This window comes from Cladophialophora bantiana, assembly GCF_000835475.1.
Source record: "Cladophialophora bantiana CBS 173.52 unplaced genomic scaffold supercont1.3, whole genome shotgun sequence".
In the NCBI taxonomy this organism is placed as follows: domain Eukaryota; kingdom Fungi; phylum Ascomycota; class Eurotiomycetes; order Chaetothyriales; family Herpotrichiellaceae; genus Cladophialophora; species Cladophialophora bantiana.
Window position 1 is genome coordinate 1,367,441 of NW_015971577.1, and position 14,771 is coordinate 1,382,211.

A 14,771-nucleotide genomic window follows, 5' to 3' on the forward strand; every position below is an offset into this window, starting at 1 on the left:
GGTTCCCCTGACAGATGCTTCAGGCACCCAGGCACTTTCGCATTTTAGCCTGCAAATATTCAACCCATTTGCCGCGAGGTCTCCACGCTCGAAGTCCGGACAGACCAGGATAGTACAGTAGCAGTTTGGGACCCTGGACGGAGCCAAAGGTCTCGGCAAACCCTGGATGCTGGTTTGCCTGTCTGCGTGCCTTGTCAAGCGGTGAGTACAAGGTATTCGTACACGGGCCTCTACCTCTTTGTTTGCCGTACAATTAGAAGTCATATCTCTTGTCACATTTGCCCAAGAAGAGTCGTCGCTCCCCCTTGATAAAGGCCATGTGACCTTGAATGTTTTGGTGGCTTCAATAATCCGTTCAGACTTCAGCCACATCCGCATTTATGCTACAGGCGAGACCACCAACCTTGCAAACGCACAAGCCCACTCACGGACTTCGTCGACGGGCAGAGAACTTTACAACACGCAGGGCGTTCGAGGCTGGGCACGAAAAGCAGGTACCCTGCTCATCACCACAACACGCGACATGGCTATTTCTCCTGGTAAGCCAATCCCCTCTGCTTGGTACTCCAAGCGTAGTGCTGATTGCCGTGGCTCTCCTCGGTACATGCCGTGCGTGCTCAACAGTTCGCAATCGCTTTCCACAGCCTTGACTGTTGGGTTCACTGGGGGTGCGCGTGAGCACAAGGGTCAGGAACTCTTCCACGACGTACCTTGCCTCGAGATTTCCACACAATGCCCACAATTTCTGTTTCTGATCTTCGCCTAGAGGGTTTCAGCTGTTCCCGCACGCTATCGGTTTTTCCGTTGCTGCATGTGCCGCTCATGGCATGTCGTCAGCCCTATGACGTCCGGTACGGTTGAGGGGAAAGCACCCATCGGGAATTTTTGCTTGAGAATTTTGCAATCCCTCCGTGCGTTGATCAGCTTTACCGAGACTTCAGCGGGCATCCACACTCGTCGAGCATCTACCATCAAGCTTCAAGCGTCAAGCGGACAGCTCCACCCGTGGAGAAGACATTATTGGTGTTCCTGATTCTCTTGTCCAGCCAGGAACATGCCCCCTCGGCATCATCATCCATGCCTCGGACTCATTGAATAATTTCGACCACGGATTCGGGGTCACCCGGGGGGTTGTTTAGGTGCTTACTCTTCCACAGACTCTATAGAAAGAGTATACTGGGAGAGTTCCTTGCATCCGTACAGCTTTATTGCTGTCCGTCTAACGGGTTTCGACTTTGCGGGCAGGTACCCTACTCCTGTTCCTATTACAATTACAATAGACGTCCGAACTGGCATGCAGACCCACCACACACGCCCGTTTGCCCGTCAACGCATGGTTTGTCGCAATCCTGCCCATCCAATGAAGGTGGAGGAATACATACATATGACAGCTGTCAAAACTCCCGTCTGCGTCCTCACTGCTGCAGTTTCACCCTGAAGACTGGGGCCGTTCTCATCGCGGTTGGCCAACCAGGGATATGGCTGTAAAACCGAGACCCATACTGACATCCCTTTCCCTCTTCTGCTGATCCCTACTGCAGGATGATGTCTGCCTATCCATAGTTCTTTTTCCTTTGTGCTATCTGAAGGACCTCTCCAGCATCGGGGACCTCGCGAGAGCCCGATAATGCAGGCCTCCAGGTCGCCTCACCAGCTGTCTCACTTCTATGCAACTCTATTTGGATTCAGACATCGGACAGAAGGAAATCTCTGGGACAAGGTTGTTGGTCATTCAAGGGCAGTTGAATGGCCACTAACTTGTTAGCAGAGCTCACAGCTCGTCTTCCGACAGGGAACAGGTATCCATGGAACAAATTGCCCACAAGCAACTGCTCAACAAAAGAACTGGATCCATGCTCAATATGTCTATCTCAAGGAAATTGGCAGACCGCTGTGAAAAGAGAGGATAACACAGTTCGCGTTTCCGAAGAGAAGGACAATGGCCCTTACAATCGATGCTTTTTATGCGGGATAATTAACCAAACAGTGTCCTATTACCAGCCTCAATGACCTTCCGCTCTCCTTCACTCATGCCTGGGTTGACATCCCACGTCTTCTTGCCCAGTCCCATGGCACGCTTCCCTGCATCACTGACTTGGTCCCAAGCCACGGCTCCAGAAAAGCCAATCTCACCTTCACCACCAGCACCTGGGAAGTCCGGAGGGGGGCTATATCCCAACGCACTCATCCGTTGTCTCTTCAAGAAATCGATGTTTGGTTTGGTGATTGCACACGCAGGAATGTACATCACGCTGCTATCGCCTTTTCCGTGATGCTCTCTGTCTACGGCGTGGATCTGAGGACTGATGTCAGCCTCTCACAGCAATGGCTCCGCCCAAAAAAAAAGAAATATGTCTTTCAATTAGGACAGAGACTCACCATGTCACAGTGCCAAGCGACATAATCACCTGGTTCAACTTTGGGCATGCTCACCATGGTAGTCTCGAGCTCGAGGCCCGGGTGAGACAGCGGGTCGTATTCCTGACATGCGGCTGGTACAGAGTTTGGGAAAGTGGCGTCCAGGTTCAGCTTTCCAGTTTGAAGGTTGATAAAAGGTCTTAATATCAGGTAAGATGTTGCATGTCGGATCAAGGGGCAGACTCTCAGGGTGCCTTCCCCTGGCCCCGTTGAGGACATGGACAACCAACCCTGGAACAGGCGAAACATGCTGCAAGCTCCGGCCCCATTGTACAGGTCCATCTTGGCTTCGATGCGATGGCGTGCGTCAAAAGGGTCATACTCTTCCCACTGTCCCTTTAGAATAGTCTGATAGACACGAGCGTACTCGGGATCTTCCCAGCGCTCGAGACTTCCGCCATCTGTGTGGGGGCCCAGCGAGAACTTGGCATCGCCCGGTTGTCGGATGCGAAAACGGTCAGCGTACGTCAGAGGGTAGGTTGTTGATATCTCTGAAGACGGGTCAGAGGAATGCCAGAAGGACGCAAGGAAAGATTGCGCTTTCAGCATGTTTGGATGAGCGCGAGCTTGGACCTGGGAGGGAGTCCAGTACAGCTCGTATACGGCTGGGTCATCTGCTGGAAAGGCCCTGACCTTAGGCCGATTTGCAGCGATATAGCCCTTGGCTTGTCGTTTGAGATCCAGCGCCTGGTCCCGAGGGAGGACGTTGCGAACCACTGCTGTCCCTCGATGGCGGATCGCATCAAGCTTTGACTGAGGGACAGTACCGGCAACTATGTCTTGGAATTCAACGCTGGGTATAACCTATGTCCAACAGTCAGCCGCCGACAAGTCTCTAGAGTCCGAGAGCACCATACGTTACTGCCTTCTGATCTGATTCCCCCAATCTCCCGCTCCAGACTCTTCAGCAGTCGTTGCCAGGACGCTGTCACAGCGTCTTCATTGCCTTTAATCAATGACTTTTTTAATGCGCTGAACCGCGGTGGCAGGGGATCAGGCTTCTTGCCAGACAGTGAGGGAAAGACAGAGCTGATGTCACCGGCATCTTTGGTCAAGGTGGATGCGGCGCGGCGCAACGTTGTGAGAAGGTGGTTCTTCATGTTCATTCCGAGTTCGCTGCACCTTGGCCTTGGGAGAATATCAAATGTCTGGAGGATTCAACGTCGCACTCACCTGTATTCAGTTCCATTGTCTGAATTTATCCTTCATCATACCGCGAGAGCAGCCGGATACGCTTCCAGACCAGGACTAGCGCCAAAGAAGATGAGGGTGTTGCGGACGCCACCAGAGGCTGTATTGTGTTGTTTCTCTCGGAGGCAAAAGTCGCCGTTTGCGCTTTACCTCAAGATCATAACCTCGGGCAAACTGCTCCCGAGAGGCACATCCCTCATGTCTCCGTGAGGGGGGCCACTCGTGTGGGATAAGGCCACTCCAAATAGAGGCCACAGATCACTCTGGAGGGTCTGCTTTGCAACTGGCAACTGGCAATACAAATTGCAAGCCTGGACATACCGAGGCAGAAGACCGTGCCTGAGTGTATAAGGTTGGCGATCCTCCCTATACATTTCCTTGCCTTTTTCTCCTCGTGCTTTTGAAGACATCTCCAAAATGGCTCAGCAGATCCAAGGAAAGACAGCGATCGTCACGGGCGCTGGCTCTGGTAGATACCATCCCAACGCAACTTACCCGCAAAGCAGGACTAACCAGGACGAACACCAACAGGAATCAATCTCGAGTTTGCCCGTCTTCTTCTGCAACATGGCGCCAACGTCGTGTTTGCCGACCTTGGTCTCCGGCCAGAAGCCGAAGAACTGGTTCAAAAGTACCAATCAACCCCTAACAAGGCCGTCTTCCAAAGAACAGACGTGACGTCGTGGCCGGACCTTGATGCCATGTTCGCCATCGCCCAAAAACACTTTGGATCTATCGACATTGTGTGTCCCGGAGCAGGCGTCTTTGAACCTCACTGGAGCAATTTCTGGTATCCACCGGGAACGGCCAAATCCAAGGATGACCCAGCAGGAGGGAGGTACCAGTTGTTGGACATCAATTTGACACATCCCGTCCGCGTTACGCAGTTGGCCATTTCTCACTTTCTGGCCGCAAACCCGCCATGCAGTGCCGAAAATCCCAAATCGATTGTTCACATTGCGAGCATTGCAGGCGAGAGCGCGAGTCTGCCGTTCCCCCTATATTACGTGAGCAAGCATGGTGTTCAAGCGTTAGTACGCAGCCTGGCGGACCTAGAACATCTGCATGGAATACGCGTCACTGGCGTGATGCCTGGAGTGGTTAAAACACCGCTGTGGACCGACCACCCGGAGAAGCTGAAGATTGTGAAGCAAGAAGGTGAAGGGGCAGATATCTGGGTGACGCCCGAGGAAGTGGCCCAGGTGATGCTCGCATTGGTCAAGGACAACGAAGTCTCTAGCACAACCGATGGGGAGCAGAAGGACATGATCCAAATCAAAGGGGGCACCTGTTTGGAAGTGCTGGCGAACGCCGTGAGGGATGTGCCTCTGTTCAACAACATCGGGCCATATGCGACGGGTACGAAAGGGGCGACTGTGAGTGACGCCCAGAAGATATACAACGAGGTTCTGGGGGAGTTGAAGCCCGGGTGGGGGAGGTACTGAATGTTGAGCGAGTTTGGCTAGAATATACACAAATACAGATAGATGTATACTCGATAGATGCCAAGATGTGTGAGGGTTGACGGAAGAACGGAAGAATGCAAAGTCCCGATGATTCTCCGGCTGCGACTGGAAGCGGAATATTTGACGCCATCCGCGGCCGTGATTGTCATATCTCGCTCTCCGCTCTCCAGATTCACCTCAGACCCAACGTCTCAATTCACTCACTTCCTCGTCTTCTTCCACCACTCGCTTTGGTGATCCTGCTATTTACTGCGTCCACCGTCTGTCCGTATCTATTGACATTGTCAAGTGCTCTCACGAGAGAGGACGAGATATGAGCACTTCCGATCCCACTGCCTAGACTGCGCCGCCCTTAGACCTCCTCGCCATACATTATGTCTCTGCCCGTGCCTGCTTCCTCGAGTAGGTCGCAGTCTCGAGTCCGACGGTAAGCTGCCTCCCGGCAACGATGGCGGTGTGTTTATTATATCCTGACTGATCCTTAGGCGGCCTACCACCCCGACCCTGAGCAAACGTGATCTCACAGGAACAGCTGGTCAAGCATCATGGATAAGCAGCGTCGTCAATCTCCTCAACACCATCGTTGGCGCCGGGGTCCTCGCCATGCCTCTCGCTATGTCACATATGGGTGTCGTGTTGGGAACAATCGTGATACTATGGGCTGGTGCCACCTCCGGGTTCGGTCTCTACCTCCAAACTCGCTGCGCCGCATACCTGGAAAGAGGATCCTCGAGTTTTTTTGCTCTGTCTCAGATCACATACCCAAACGCGGCGGTCATCTTTGACGCCGCTATTGCGATAAAATGCTTTGGAGTGGGAGTCAGCTATCTAATCATCATTGGCGACCTGATGCCAGGTGTCGTTCGAGGTTTCGCTCGTGAAGAGGACCTGGGCCAGTTCATGTTTGACCGTCATTTCTGGGTGACGGCTTTCATGCTGGTTGTCATTCCATTCTCTTTCCTCCGCCGGCTCGACTCGTTGAAATACACTTCTGTGATCGCATTGATCTCAATCGGTTACCTGGTCATCCTGGTCGTCTACCACTTTGCAGCACACGACACCTTACCCGACGGACACTACCAGACTCCGCTACGAATATTCAAATGGGCAGGCCCCATACCGGCGCTTTCCTCTTTCCCGGTCATCGTGTTCGCCTATACTTGTCATCAAAACATGTTCAGCATCCTCAACGAGATCAGCGACAATTCCCATTTTCGCACCAGCGCTGTGGTATTCGCATCCAACGGCACCGCTGCCTCCATTTACATTCTTGTTGCGATTACTGGCTATCTCTCATTTGGAAATGAGATTGGAGGAAATATTGTGGCGCAATATGCGCCCTCGGTGTCCACAACAATCGGTCAAGCCATGATAGTGGTCCTCGTCATGTTCTCCTACCCTCTTCAAGTTCATCCCTGCCGAGCCAGTGTTGACGCAGTTCTCAAATGGCGTCCTTCCGACAAACTAAAGGCGAAACTCCGCTCCACGCCCGCTACGCCCAGCTCGCTCGACTCCAGCCCTCCACGCGACATCCCTCTCTTACAACCTAGCAAAAAGCGGAACACGGAGATGAGCGAGGCTCGATTCGCTGCTATTACCACCGTGATCATCATCCTCAGTTACATTGTCGCCATGACCGTGTCCAGCCTCGAAGCGGTGCTGGCGTATGTCGGTTCAACGGGAAGCACATCCATCTCTTTTATCCTTCCGGGCTTGTTCTACTATAAAATATCCTCGCCTGATTCGCCTTTGCATCAAAAACTCATGAAAGAGGAAGACGACTATGACTGGCAAGGAGGTGATGATGAAAGCGACGACTCTGATGATGACGCCGTTAATGATGAACAACAAAGCCACGAAGGGCAAAATTTGCTGAGCAATTCGGGGATTTTGAGCATCAGCGGTATGAGCTTGTTGAAACGAACGAGGCATTTCCGCCGGAAGATGCTTCGCAAGCTGAGTCTCGCGTTGGCGATATACGGTATATGCGTCATGGTGGTTTGTTTGATCACGAACACCTTTTTCATTGTTGCGCACTGAGGAGTCTCACAGAGGAAGCGACGGAGTTGGTGTTTGGGATATTAGATATGAAAAAATGCTGTGTCCCGAGCGTCGCAACCAATACGAGGCGGATTGTTTGGCGCATCTCGGCCGTACCTGGCATACCATTGGATATGACCTGCTCATTGACTAGGAAGAGACCTATAGAGCGGGTGGCGGACCTCTATCACTGTCAGCTAACAAGGGTCTCTCAAGTCTCTGCCTTTCGGACAATTTCCATGCTGCAGGTACTACTCCGACCTATGGTCGATTCATCTACGAATGGACGAGGGCAAGATGAGGACCAAACGACGGAAGAGACGGACATCATTCAGTTCTTCTCCGCGATTACTGGGGCTCGGGTCACTCGACCGGCCAGATTGGCAGAGAGGGATGCTTGAGTGACTCGACTCATCTGATTCCAACCTGGCACACTCGAGGCCCCGCCAGGAAGTTTCAAGCAGCAGAGGGAACTTACTCGTATAACGATAAAACCAAAACCTAAAACCCATCGACACATCTTTGCAACAACGAAATCAATGCAAGAGGAAAACTAATGACTTGTTGATCACGTCTTGATCTTGGATAGAAAAACAGCTGTTTTTTTTTTGGCGCGTCGGATGGATGAGTGAGAGCGACGGCGTCCAGGCGGGTGGGCAGATGTTTTTCATGTCGATATACATATATGCGTACACCTACCCATACATTTATTATTTTCCTTGCCGATGACAGGGCCTCGCCAACCTCAGAGAAATGGGCGTATGCTTTAGACCTATACCAATACCTATGCTTCTCCTTATCCCGATCCTCATTCCCATTCTCATCCCATTACGTCTTCACCAACGAATGTTCATTACTTTGTCCGGCGCCTGAGACCCTTGCTATTGAATGTCGATCTAATTAAGTAAACGAAGCCCTATAATAGACCCGCATGCCCCCCATCGTACGTATGATATGAGACCCAAGTCCAAAGGGCCGTTTTCATTCTCCACCGCTTGAAGGCCATACTCCGTACAACACGATCAATACAAAAGGGACCTGGGTCGTCCCAGCACCCAGCAGGATACGCTGGCAACAACGTTCCTCCCGGTTTCATTCGAATGGCACCTGCTATAAACACCCCCCGCCCGACCCCCCGGTTTTATGACCGGCTGCACAACTCGACGACGGTCATTCGCATCCGCAGATCGAATTGTGACCTCACCTTCCCCAACCCCGCGCACCCTGCGCAATGACAAGAACGCGCGCTAGGCGCTCCATGCATCTTTTCACCAGAACTTAGTTATTGTTCTGGGTCGCATTCAAGATCCTCAAAATCGATAGGAACAAGTTGAGGATGTCGAGGTACAGGCTGATGGAAGCCGCGATCTCCTCCTCCACGTGATAGTGTCTCATGACCAACTGCGTGTCCACAAGGATGTAGCCACTAAAGACCAAGGCCGCAATCACGCCATAGACCAATTCCACCGTGGACCCGTGCGGGAAAAAGGCAGCCATGAAGCCGAAAATGATCAAGATCCACAAGGCGCCAAAGAGGTAGGGCATCCAGCTGGTGAAGTCGTACTTGCTCTGGCACGCAAAGAGGGTCAAGAAGACAAAGATGCCCAGCGTGAGGACGAGGGCTTCGAGCACGATGCGGCTTTCAAAGTAGGATGTGATAACACTGATGCTGTATGCCTCGAGCGCGGTGAATCCGGCCAGAAAGACCATGTTTGTTGGGTAGGACTTGCGTTTCCAGAATGTGAGGAGCATGAATCCAATGGCGCCGATCAAAGACACCCACATCATCCACGAGTTGGACTGGATCCAGTTCCTGTAGCCGGTAGAGAAAAACGAAAGCAGGGACAGGGCGGCTGTGAGGAGGAGCTGGGTGGTCAGGATGGTATAGACTTTGCGGATAAAGGACATTCGGATGTCAATGGTAGCTTCGATGATGACGCCGCCGAACTGTCTCACGCGGTTAGCTTGCGCAACCACGTCTGGGGGTGAGAGGATTTGGGCGTACCTTGAAGTCGTCCGGGACATTGTCGTCCTCTGATCTAGGGGCCCCGAAAATGCCCTCCTCATGGCTGGGTCCTGTAGCCTGATAGTTAGGAGGGGCTTGAGTGTAGTTTTGCTCGTCGAGCGAGTCGCGCTGAGGAGCGGGTTGGTATCGAGTCGAGGATGCCATCTTGCACGTCCGATGGGAAATTACCAATAGACCTGGGAGAGGATATCTGGTGTGCGCAGGAGGGAAAAAGAAGGAGAGGAAGAAAGTTGTCAAATAGTGGCGTGTTGTGATAATGTTCGCAGTGGTTTCGCATCAGTCAGTTGGGATGCCTGCGGCCCCCGGCGAATGTTCCAGTCACAGGAACCAATGATGCATGCATGGAAATAATGCGGACACCAGCACGTGGGAGTCCAAGAGGCCCACCCCGATGCCGTCAAAATGCGGGCACACCAAGAGTGGGAGTGCCACTGCCGAATAGAGTAGCCGCACATTGTGCTCGACAAATTCGAATGGAATTATCGCAATGGCGGTATTATAGCAGGAAACAGAGAACGATCATTTAAGAAAAGGCCAAAAAAAAAAGAACACCCCAAAAGAGAGACACAAAACACATTATGCAAAAACAAAATCATAACCTGCGTGAACCGCGACTCGAACGCGGGCCTCGAGCATGGGAAGCTCGAATTCTACCCTTAAACTATTCACGCGAAATCTGGGCAATATCAATCTCAAATTGGGAGATTGAAGTATATAAAGTCCATATAATGCCATGCCTAAGTTGCGCTGATCCGAGCGCCGACCCGACAACGAAGCTGCCTCGGGACCTGCCTAGGAGGACCAGTAGTGCCCCGCGTAGCTGAGGGTTTGGCGGCGATTCTCCTTTGTTCCATCATTCCTCGTTGCCTGAAGCTGTGAGATCAGAAACGGACTCCGTTGTACGATATTCGGTTTGTGGTGATTTTACTTTGCTTGTTGCCAGGCTAGGCAAGCCCGAGACTCTAACAATACTGGCCGTCTTTTTGCTGCCTCGGTCATTGAGAGTACCCTTAGACGAACTGATGGGACGCGGCGTGTTAAGGCCCCAAGGTTGATCTGCTTGCCTTATTTTTCCGTGTAAACCAGTCTATGTGCTTGATTCCTGTCCAAGCCATCTGTGAGGCCTCAAAGCAAGAATTCTTGTGCCCTTATTCTTCCGTCTTCTCTGTCAAAAAGATCCCATACTTCTCCTTCAACTCCTTCAGCAAGGGCTCCGCCAGCTCCCACTTCAACGGTGCCAGGATGCCCTTCTCTTTAATTCTTCCATCCAACACCATCAGACAGGCCACCCCACAGGGTACACCCACGAGTTTCGCCATGGAACTGTACCCGTTGGGGTCCCCGTAATCACAAAGAGTGCTCGTCCTGGTCTCGAGGGTCCCATCTTTATGCTCAATCTCGAATTTATGCTGGAGCATGACCATATCTCTCTCGCCCTTTTCATACTGCATCTTTTCCTCAAGCGTGGCACAGAGTGTGTCAAGCGGATTGCCTCGGGGGGTGATGGGCTTATCTGAAAACAGGCCTAGCCATTTCATTCCGGATATGATGCGTTGTTTCTCGGGTGTGTCTTTGAAGGTGGTCTTAGAGCTGACCGCCCACGAAAGATCCGACTCCTTGCTGCTAGTCGCGCCGATGATCTTCTGCGTTGCTTCGGCCCAGGTTAGAGGCTTGTTGTCAGCGGATGGTTTGAGAAAAGACTGCTCTTCTTCCGAAAGGAAGCCAATATCGACCAGAACCTTGACAAATTCGGGGAAACCTTGGTACCGCAGCGTACCGCGGATAACTGTTTGGGCTTCGGGGATATTGTACTTTTCTCGGTAGGGCGTGGAGTCTCTGTTCGGATATGCGACGAACGCAAATCCAGGGTAGATAAAGTACGGCTTCGCACTGCTCATGAGGTCGGGCCCGGCGATCTCTTTGACGGAACCATCTTGGTAGAACTTGGCCGAGTTGCGGAGAGCTAGCAGGACCCCTCGACTCGACCAGGAGAATTTGTACCCCAGAGGATTACCACTGGCTTCTGGGGCCGGTAAGCCGCCACAATATGAGAGAAAAGACTTGATCTTGCCACCAGCTTTGTGGACCTCTTCGATGGTTTTGACGGCGTAGAGATGATCTATGCCCGGATCTAGACCAATCTCGTTCATGACCGTAATGCCCGCTTCCTTGACCTTGTCTTCCAGTTCCAACATCGCGGGGGAGACGTAGCTGGTTGTCACGACGTTCTTCTTGTTTCGGATTGCGGATTTGATAATGGTTGCATGGAAGGTGTACGGGATCAGACTGATTGCCAGGTCGGTCTTGGCCATCTCACTGTCAAGTGCCTCTTCATTGGTGACATCGAGGGAGACGGGCCGTGTATTCTTGATGCCTTCGCATAGTTTCTTTGCATGTTCAAGTGTGCGACAGGCTACAATACGTTAGGAAAGACTGGTCGGCCACGGATCCGCAACCACTGACCGACAGTGACCTCAACGCCAGCATCTGCAAGGATCTGGACGGTGGGCTTTGTAACAAATCCGGCGCCGAGGAGGAGAGCCTTCTGGGAGGAATAGCCCAACTTGGACTGGATCGTGGTAATGAAGGATGTCATATTGGGATGTCAGGGAGTGTTGACCGGGGCTTGACAGTGTGTCGTGTGCGCGTGTGGTCCTGATGAAAGAGGAAGTGAGTCAAAGAACCCCCCGACAGATTTCTCCAATTGAACCCAGAAAATTGCATCAACATCGCCGTGACGCCGATTGCGGAGTTGAGCGAAGCCTATTATGTACCCGGTACAAGGAGTGGCCCACTCACCCCTCCATTATCTCCACGTGAAGATATCGCCTGCGCCCTGCAGCGCCCTGCCCAGCAGCAAACAGCAGCTCGCCTCACTTGCCTCGCTTCCAGTTTGCTCCTTGCTCGGGCCTCGATCCGTTCAAGTTGTTTCTTTGCCAACTCCAATTCCAATTCTCGTACCTAGGTAAACCGAGCTGGGATGCGAAGACGGTACGAATATAAAGGGTCTGTAATTACTCCGCTTCCTCTTCCCCTGATTCTCTCCTTTCCCAAGGACACCTTCTCTTGGACCTGGCAGAGACGGGCACACATTTCCCTGTTCCACGCTCCTAGTATCAATTGCTCTTTCACAGCTATACTATTCGTACCCAAAACATGGCTGTGCCTTTGCTTGTGAGGTTGCAGTCATATCTAGACCCTCTGCTCCTTCTGAGCATCTCCATTGCCTATTTTCCCCTAACCCTTCTCTCTCATCCGCTGCTGTTCGTCACATCTCCGTCAACCTTCCGCTCAAAATGGTTCGAAAACTTCTGGCGGATCATTGGCCCCAAGATGGCTGCCTCGGAGGCCCAAGTCAATCACATCGAGGAACTTCTCTCGCGCGCAAACGGGAAGGTCCTCGAACTAGGTCCAGGAGCAGGCGACCAAATGTATCACTACAAGCCTGCTCAGATTGAGGTGCTGTACTGCGCGGAACCAAACACCTTCTTGCACGGGAAACTCGCTGAAAACGCGGAGAAACGTGGGCTCGGCAAAAAAATCATCGCTCTCGAAGCCGGGGCTCAGCCAGGAAGCCTTCTACCTGCGCTGAAGAAGGCCGGTTTGATCCCCAGCACGACGTCCAGTCTCCCTGAGAACGGCGTATTTGACACCATTGTCGCCGTCAAGAGCCTCTGCTCAGCGCCGCAGAAGCAACTCGCTGCCACAGTAGCTATCGTGCAGGCATTGCTCAAACCCGGCGGCGAGTTCCTCTTCTTCGAGCACGTCGAGAACAATGCCGATTCCATCACAATGTCTTACGCCTGGTTGGTAGACTGGATCTGGCCTGTGTTTATGGGCGGATGTCGTTTGAACGGGAAGATTGATAGGATCGTCTTGGGGATGGGGGGTTGGGATGAACGGAGAGTTACCACAACAGATGAATTCCAGGGTCACGAGGTACGAAAGCATTCAAGTACAATCCGAGCTTTTCCTGTCGTCAATAATCATGGGGAAACTCAGGTGTCGATGCTGATATTTGAGCATTCTCAGGTCTTCCGATATGTCAAGGGAATCTGTCGCAAAGCTTGACGAGGTTGGCTATTTAGGTATGCAAGAATGCAGCAGCAAGACACGTCTTGACCGAATCTAACTCAACAGGGAGTGAAGCCAGGTTAACTTGGTACGAATAATGAGCTGAGGTTGTGGAGAAATGGTTCTCGTGGGATGGAGCGGCGGCTGAACATTGTGTTCATAGCTGTAATCTCAGACCTATTCCTGTACGTCGCGCATCTGGACTCGCCTCTTGTTTTCAAGAGAATCCTCCGTTCTGCCTCGAGCCCCAAAGCCCACAGGATGTATCATGGTGAAAAGACCATCAACCTTGCTCAGAGTACATCCTAGGCCAATATTGTCTCTTTCAATGGCGGCTCAGCCTCATACTCAATCTCCACACGACCGCGAGGCTTCTTCTGTGGCTTTGGTGGTTGCCTTGTATGTCGTTTCCGCTTCTTGCCCAATGCACCTTCGCCATCTTCGTCCTCGTCGCTGTCTTCGCTCTCATCCTCGTCCTCTCCAGGATCCTCACTGGAGTCTTCATCCTCTTCATCAGGACTCTCTCCGCCAAGCCAGTCGTCAAAGTCCTCCATCTCCTGCTCCATTTCATTTTCGCTCTCCTCCAGATCGGAAACGTACTCCACCTCTGCCTCCAGTTCTTCCTCATTCTCCTCCTCCAGTTCTTCATCCAGCAACTCCTCACCCTTTTCCCTCCTCTCGAGTCCTCTCAGAACTTTCCTCCACAAACCCTCTTCGATGTTGAGCGGTCGATCACCGTACGCTCCACTCGTCAGCCGCTCCATAAGTTCCCGTTCAATCTCCCTCTCCACTTTCGCCGCACTTTCTGCTTTCCGCTCTCTCGTCTCCTCCCTCCGTCTCACCTTTGGCGCCAATCTCGGGATGTTCTTCTCACCAATTCTCACTTCCTCCTTCGCGATATTCCTTTCGCGGATCCTCACTTGCGTCAGCCTCGTAAGCCTCTGTTTGCATTTATGGATGTAGAATTTGGGCCAGTATTGCAATTTCTCGTCGAGGGCTAAAAGTGCCTTTTCGTAGTTGTTGGGGAGACGTATCTTTTCCCACCACTTTGAGGGCAAATGAGTGCGTTCTGGAGTTTTGATGAAGAGGCATAGGGCACCGGTCTGGGGATCTGGCCGGACGGTGGCATAGCGGGAATTAGCCAGCGGGCAGGACTGGCGGTTGCAGAAGCCTGTGAGGTTGTACTCGTTGCGACAAAAAGTTTGATCTTTACTGCTTAGTCTGTGGTTGTTCTCATTAGAACCGACGATGCTTGAGTTTGGATATATGAGCAGTGTCGACCTACTTTAACTTGAACGAGCAGAATTGCTGGTTGATTACCTGCCACACGATCTCGTCTGACGACATGTTTGCGGATTGAGAGTGAGGGTACAGCGAAAAAGAGCGGTGGCGGGTTGCTATTCTTTAGGGTCTTCAAACACCAAAAGATTCAATCCCAAAATTTTCGAGTTCGACGGAAGGCAAACATGCCAAGGGTTTCCTTATCACTTATCGGAGTTTGGCGTGTTTGTTGGGTTTGGAGCCTTTTCAGATTTTGTATGGAGCATTTAGGACAG

At 52.1% G+C, this 14,771-nt stretch overlaps 7 protein-coding genes and 1 non-coding gene across 8 annotated transcripts; 3 read left to right on the plus strand and 5 right to left on the minus strand.

The window, feature by feature from the left end:
* Positions 1-1,975: 1,975 nt before the first annotated feature.
* Z519_02405 (uncharacterized protein) lies at positions 1,976-3,518 on the minus strand (the record flags this gene model as incomplete). The annotated part of the gene is made up of 3 exons (XM_016760162.1): positions 1,976-2,296; positions 2,380-3,222; positions 3,276-3,518. 3 exons carry the CDS (start codon positions 3,516-3,518, stop codon positions 1,976-1,978), a joined length of 1,407 nt encoding a protein of 468 aa, XP_016623683.1.
* A 508-nt stretch (positions 3,519-4,026) lies between these two features.
* Z519_02406 (uncharacterized protein) lies at positions 4,027-5,054 on the plus strand (the record flags this gene model as incomplete). Its single annotated transcript, XM_016760163.1, has 2 exons — positions 4,027-4,078; positions 4,141-5,054. The coding sequence occupies 2 exons, from the start codon at positions 4,027-4,029 to the stop codon at positions 5,052-5,054; spliced, it is 966 nt and encodes a 321-aa protein (XP_016623684.1).
* A 395-nt stretch (positions 5,055-5,449) lies between these two features.
* Positions 5,450-7,115, plus strand: Z519_02407 (uncharacterized protein; the record flags this gene model as incomplete). Its single annotated transcript, XM_016760164.1, has 2 exons — positions 5,450-5,502; positions 5,561-7,115. 2 exons carry the CDS (start codon positions 5,450-5,452, stop codon positions 7,113-7,115), a joined length of 1,608 nt encoding a protein of 535 aa, XP_016623685.1.
* A 1,278-nt stretch (positions 7,116-8,393) lies between these two features.
* Z519_02408 (uncharacterized protein) lies at positions 8,394-9,285 on the minus strand (the record flags this gene model as incomplete). The annotated part of the gene is made up of 2 exons (XM_016760165.1): positions 8,394-9,062; positions 9,121-9,285. 2 exons carry the CDS (start codon positions 9,283-9,285, stop codon positions 8,394-8,396), a joined length of 834 nt encoding a protein of 277 aa, XP_016623686.1.
* A 456-nt stretch (positions 9,286-9,741) lies between these two features.
* On the minus strand, positions 9,742-9,812 carry Z519_02409. The gene has a single exon. It is a non-coding gene; the product is annotated as a tRNA-Gly (tRNA).
* Positions 9,813-10,289: 477 nt separating this feature from the next.
* Positions 10,290-11,737, minus strand: Z519_02410 (saccharopine dehydrogenase [NADP(+), L-glutamate-forming]; the record flags this gene model as incomplete). The annotated part of the gene is made up of 2 exons (XM_016760166.1): positions 10,290-11,554; positions 11,605-11,737. 2 exons carry the CDS (start codon positions 11,735-11,737, stop codon positions 10,290-10,292), a joined length of 1,398 nt encoding a protein of 465 aa, XP_016623687.1.
* Positions 11,738-12,297: 560 nt separating this feature from the next.
* Positions 12,298-13,212, plus strand: Z519_02411 (uncharacterized protein; the record flags this gene model as incomplete). The annotated part of the gene is made up of 1 exon (XM_016760167.1): positions 12,298-13,212. The coding sequence occupies one exon, from the start codon at positions 12,298-12,300 to the stop codon at positions 13,210-13,212; it is 915 nt and encodes a 304-aa protein (XP_016623688.1).
* A 308-nt stretch (positions 13,213-13,520) lies between these two features.
* Positions 13,521-14,562, minus strand: Z519_02412 (uncharacterized protein; the record flags this gene model as incomplete). The annotated part of the gene is made up of 2 exons (XM_016760168.1): positions 13,521-14,436; positions 14,501-14,562. The coding sequence occupies 2 exons, from the start codon at positions 14,560-14,562 to the stop codon at positions 13,521-13,523; spliced, it is 978 nt and encodes a 325-aa protein (XP_016623689.1).
* Positions 14,563-14,771: the final 209 nt, after the last annotated feature.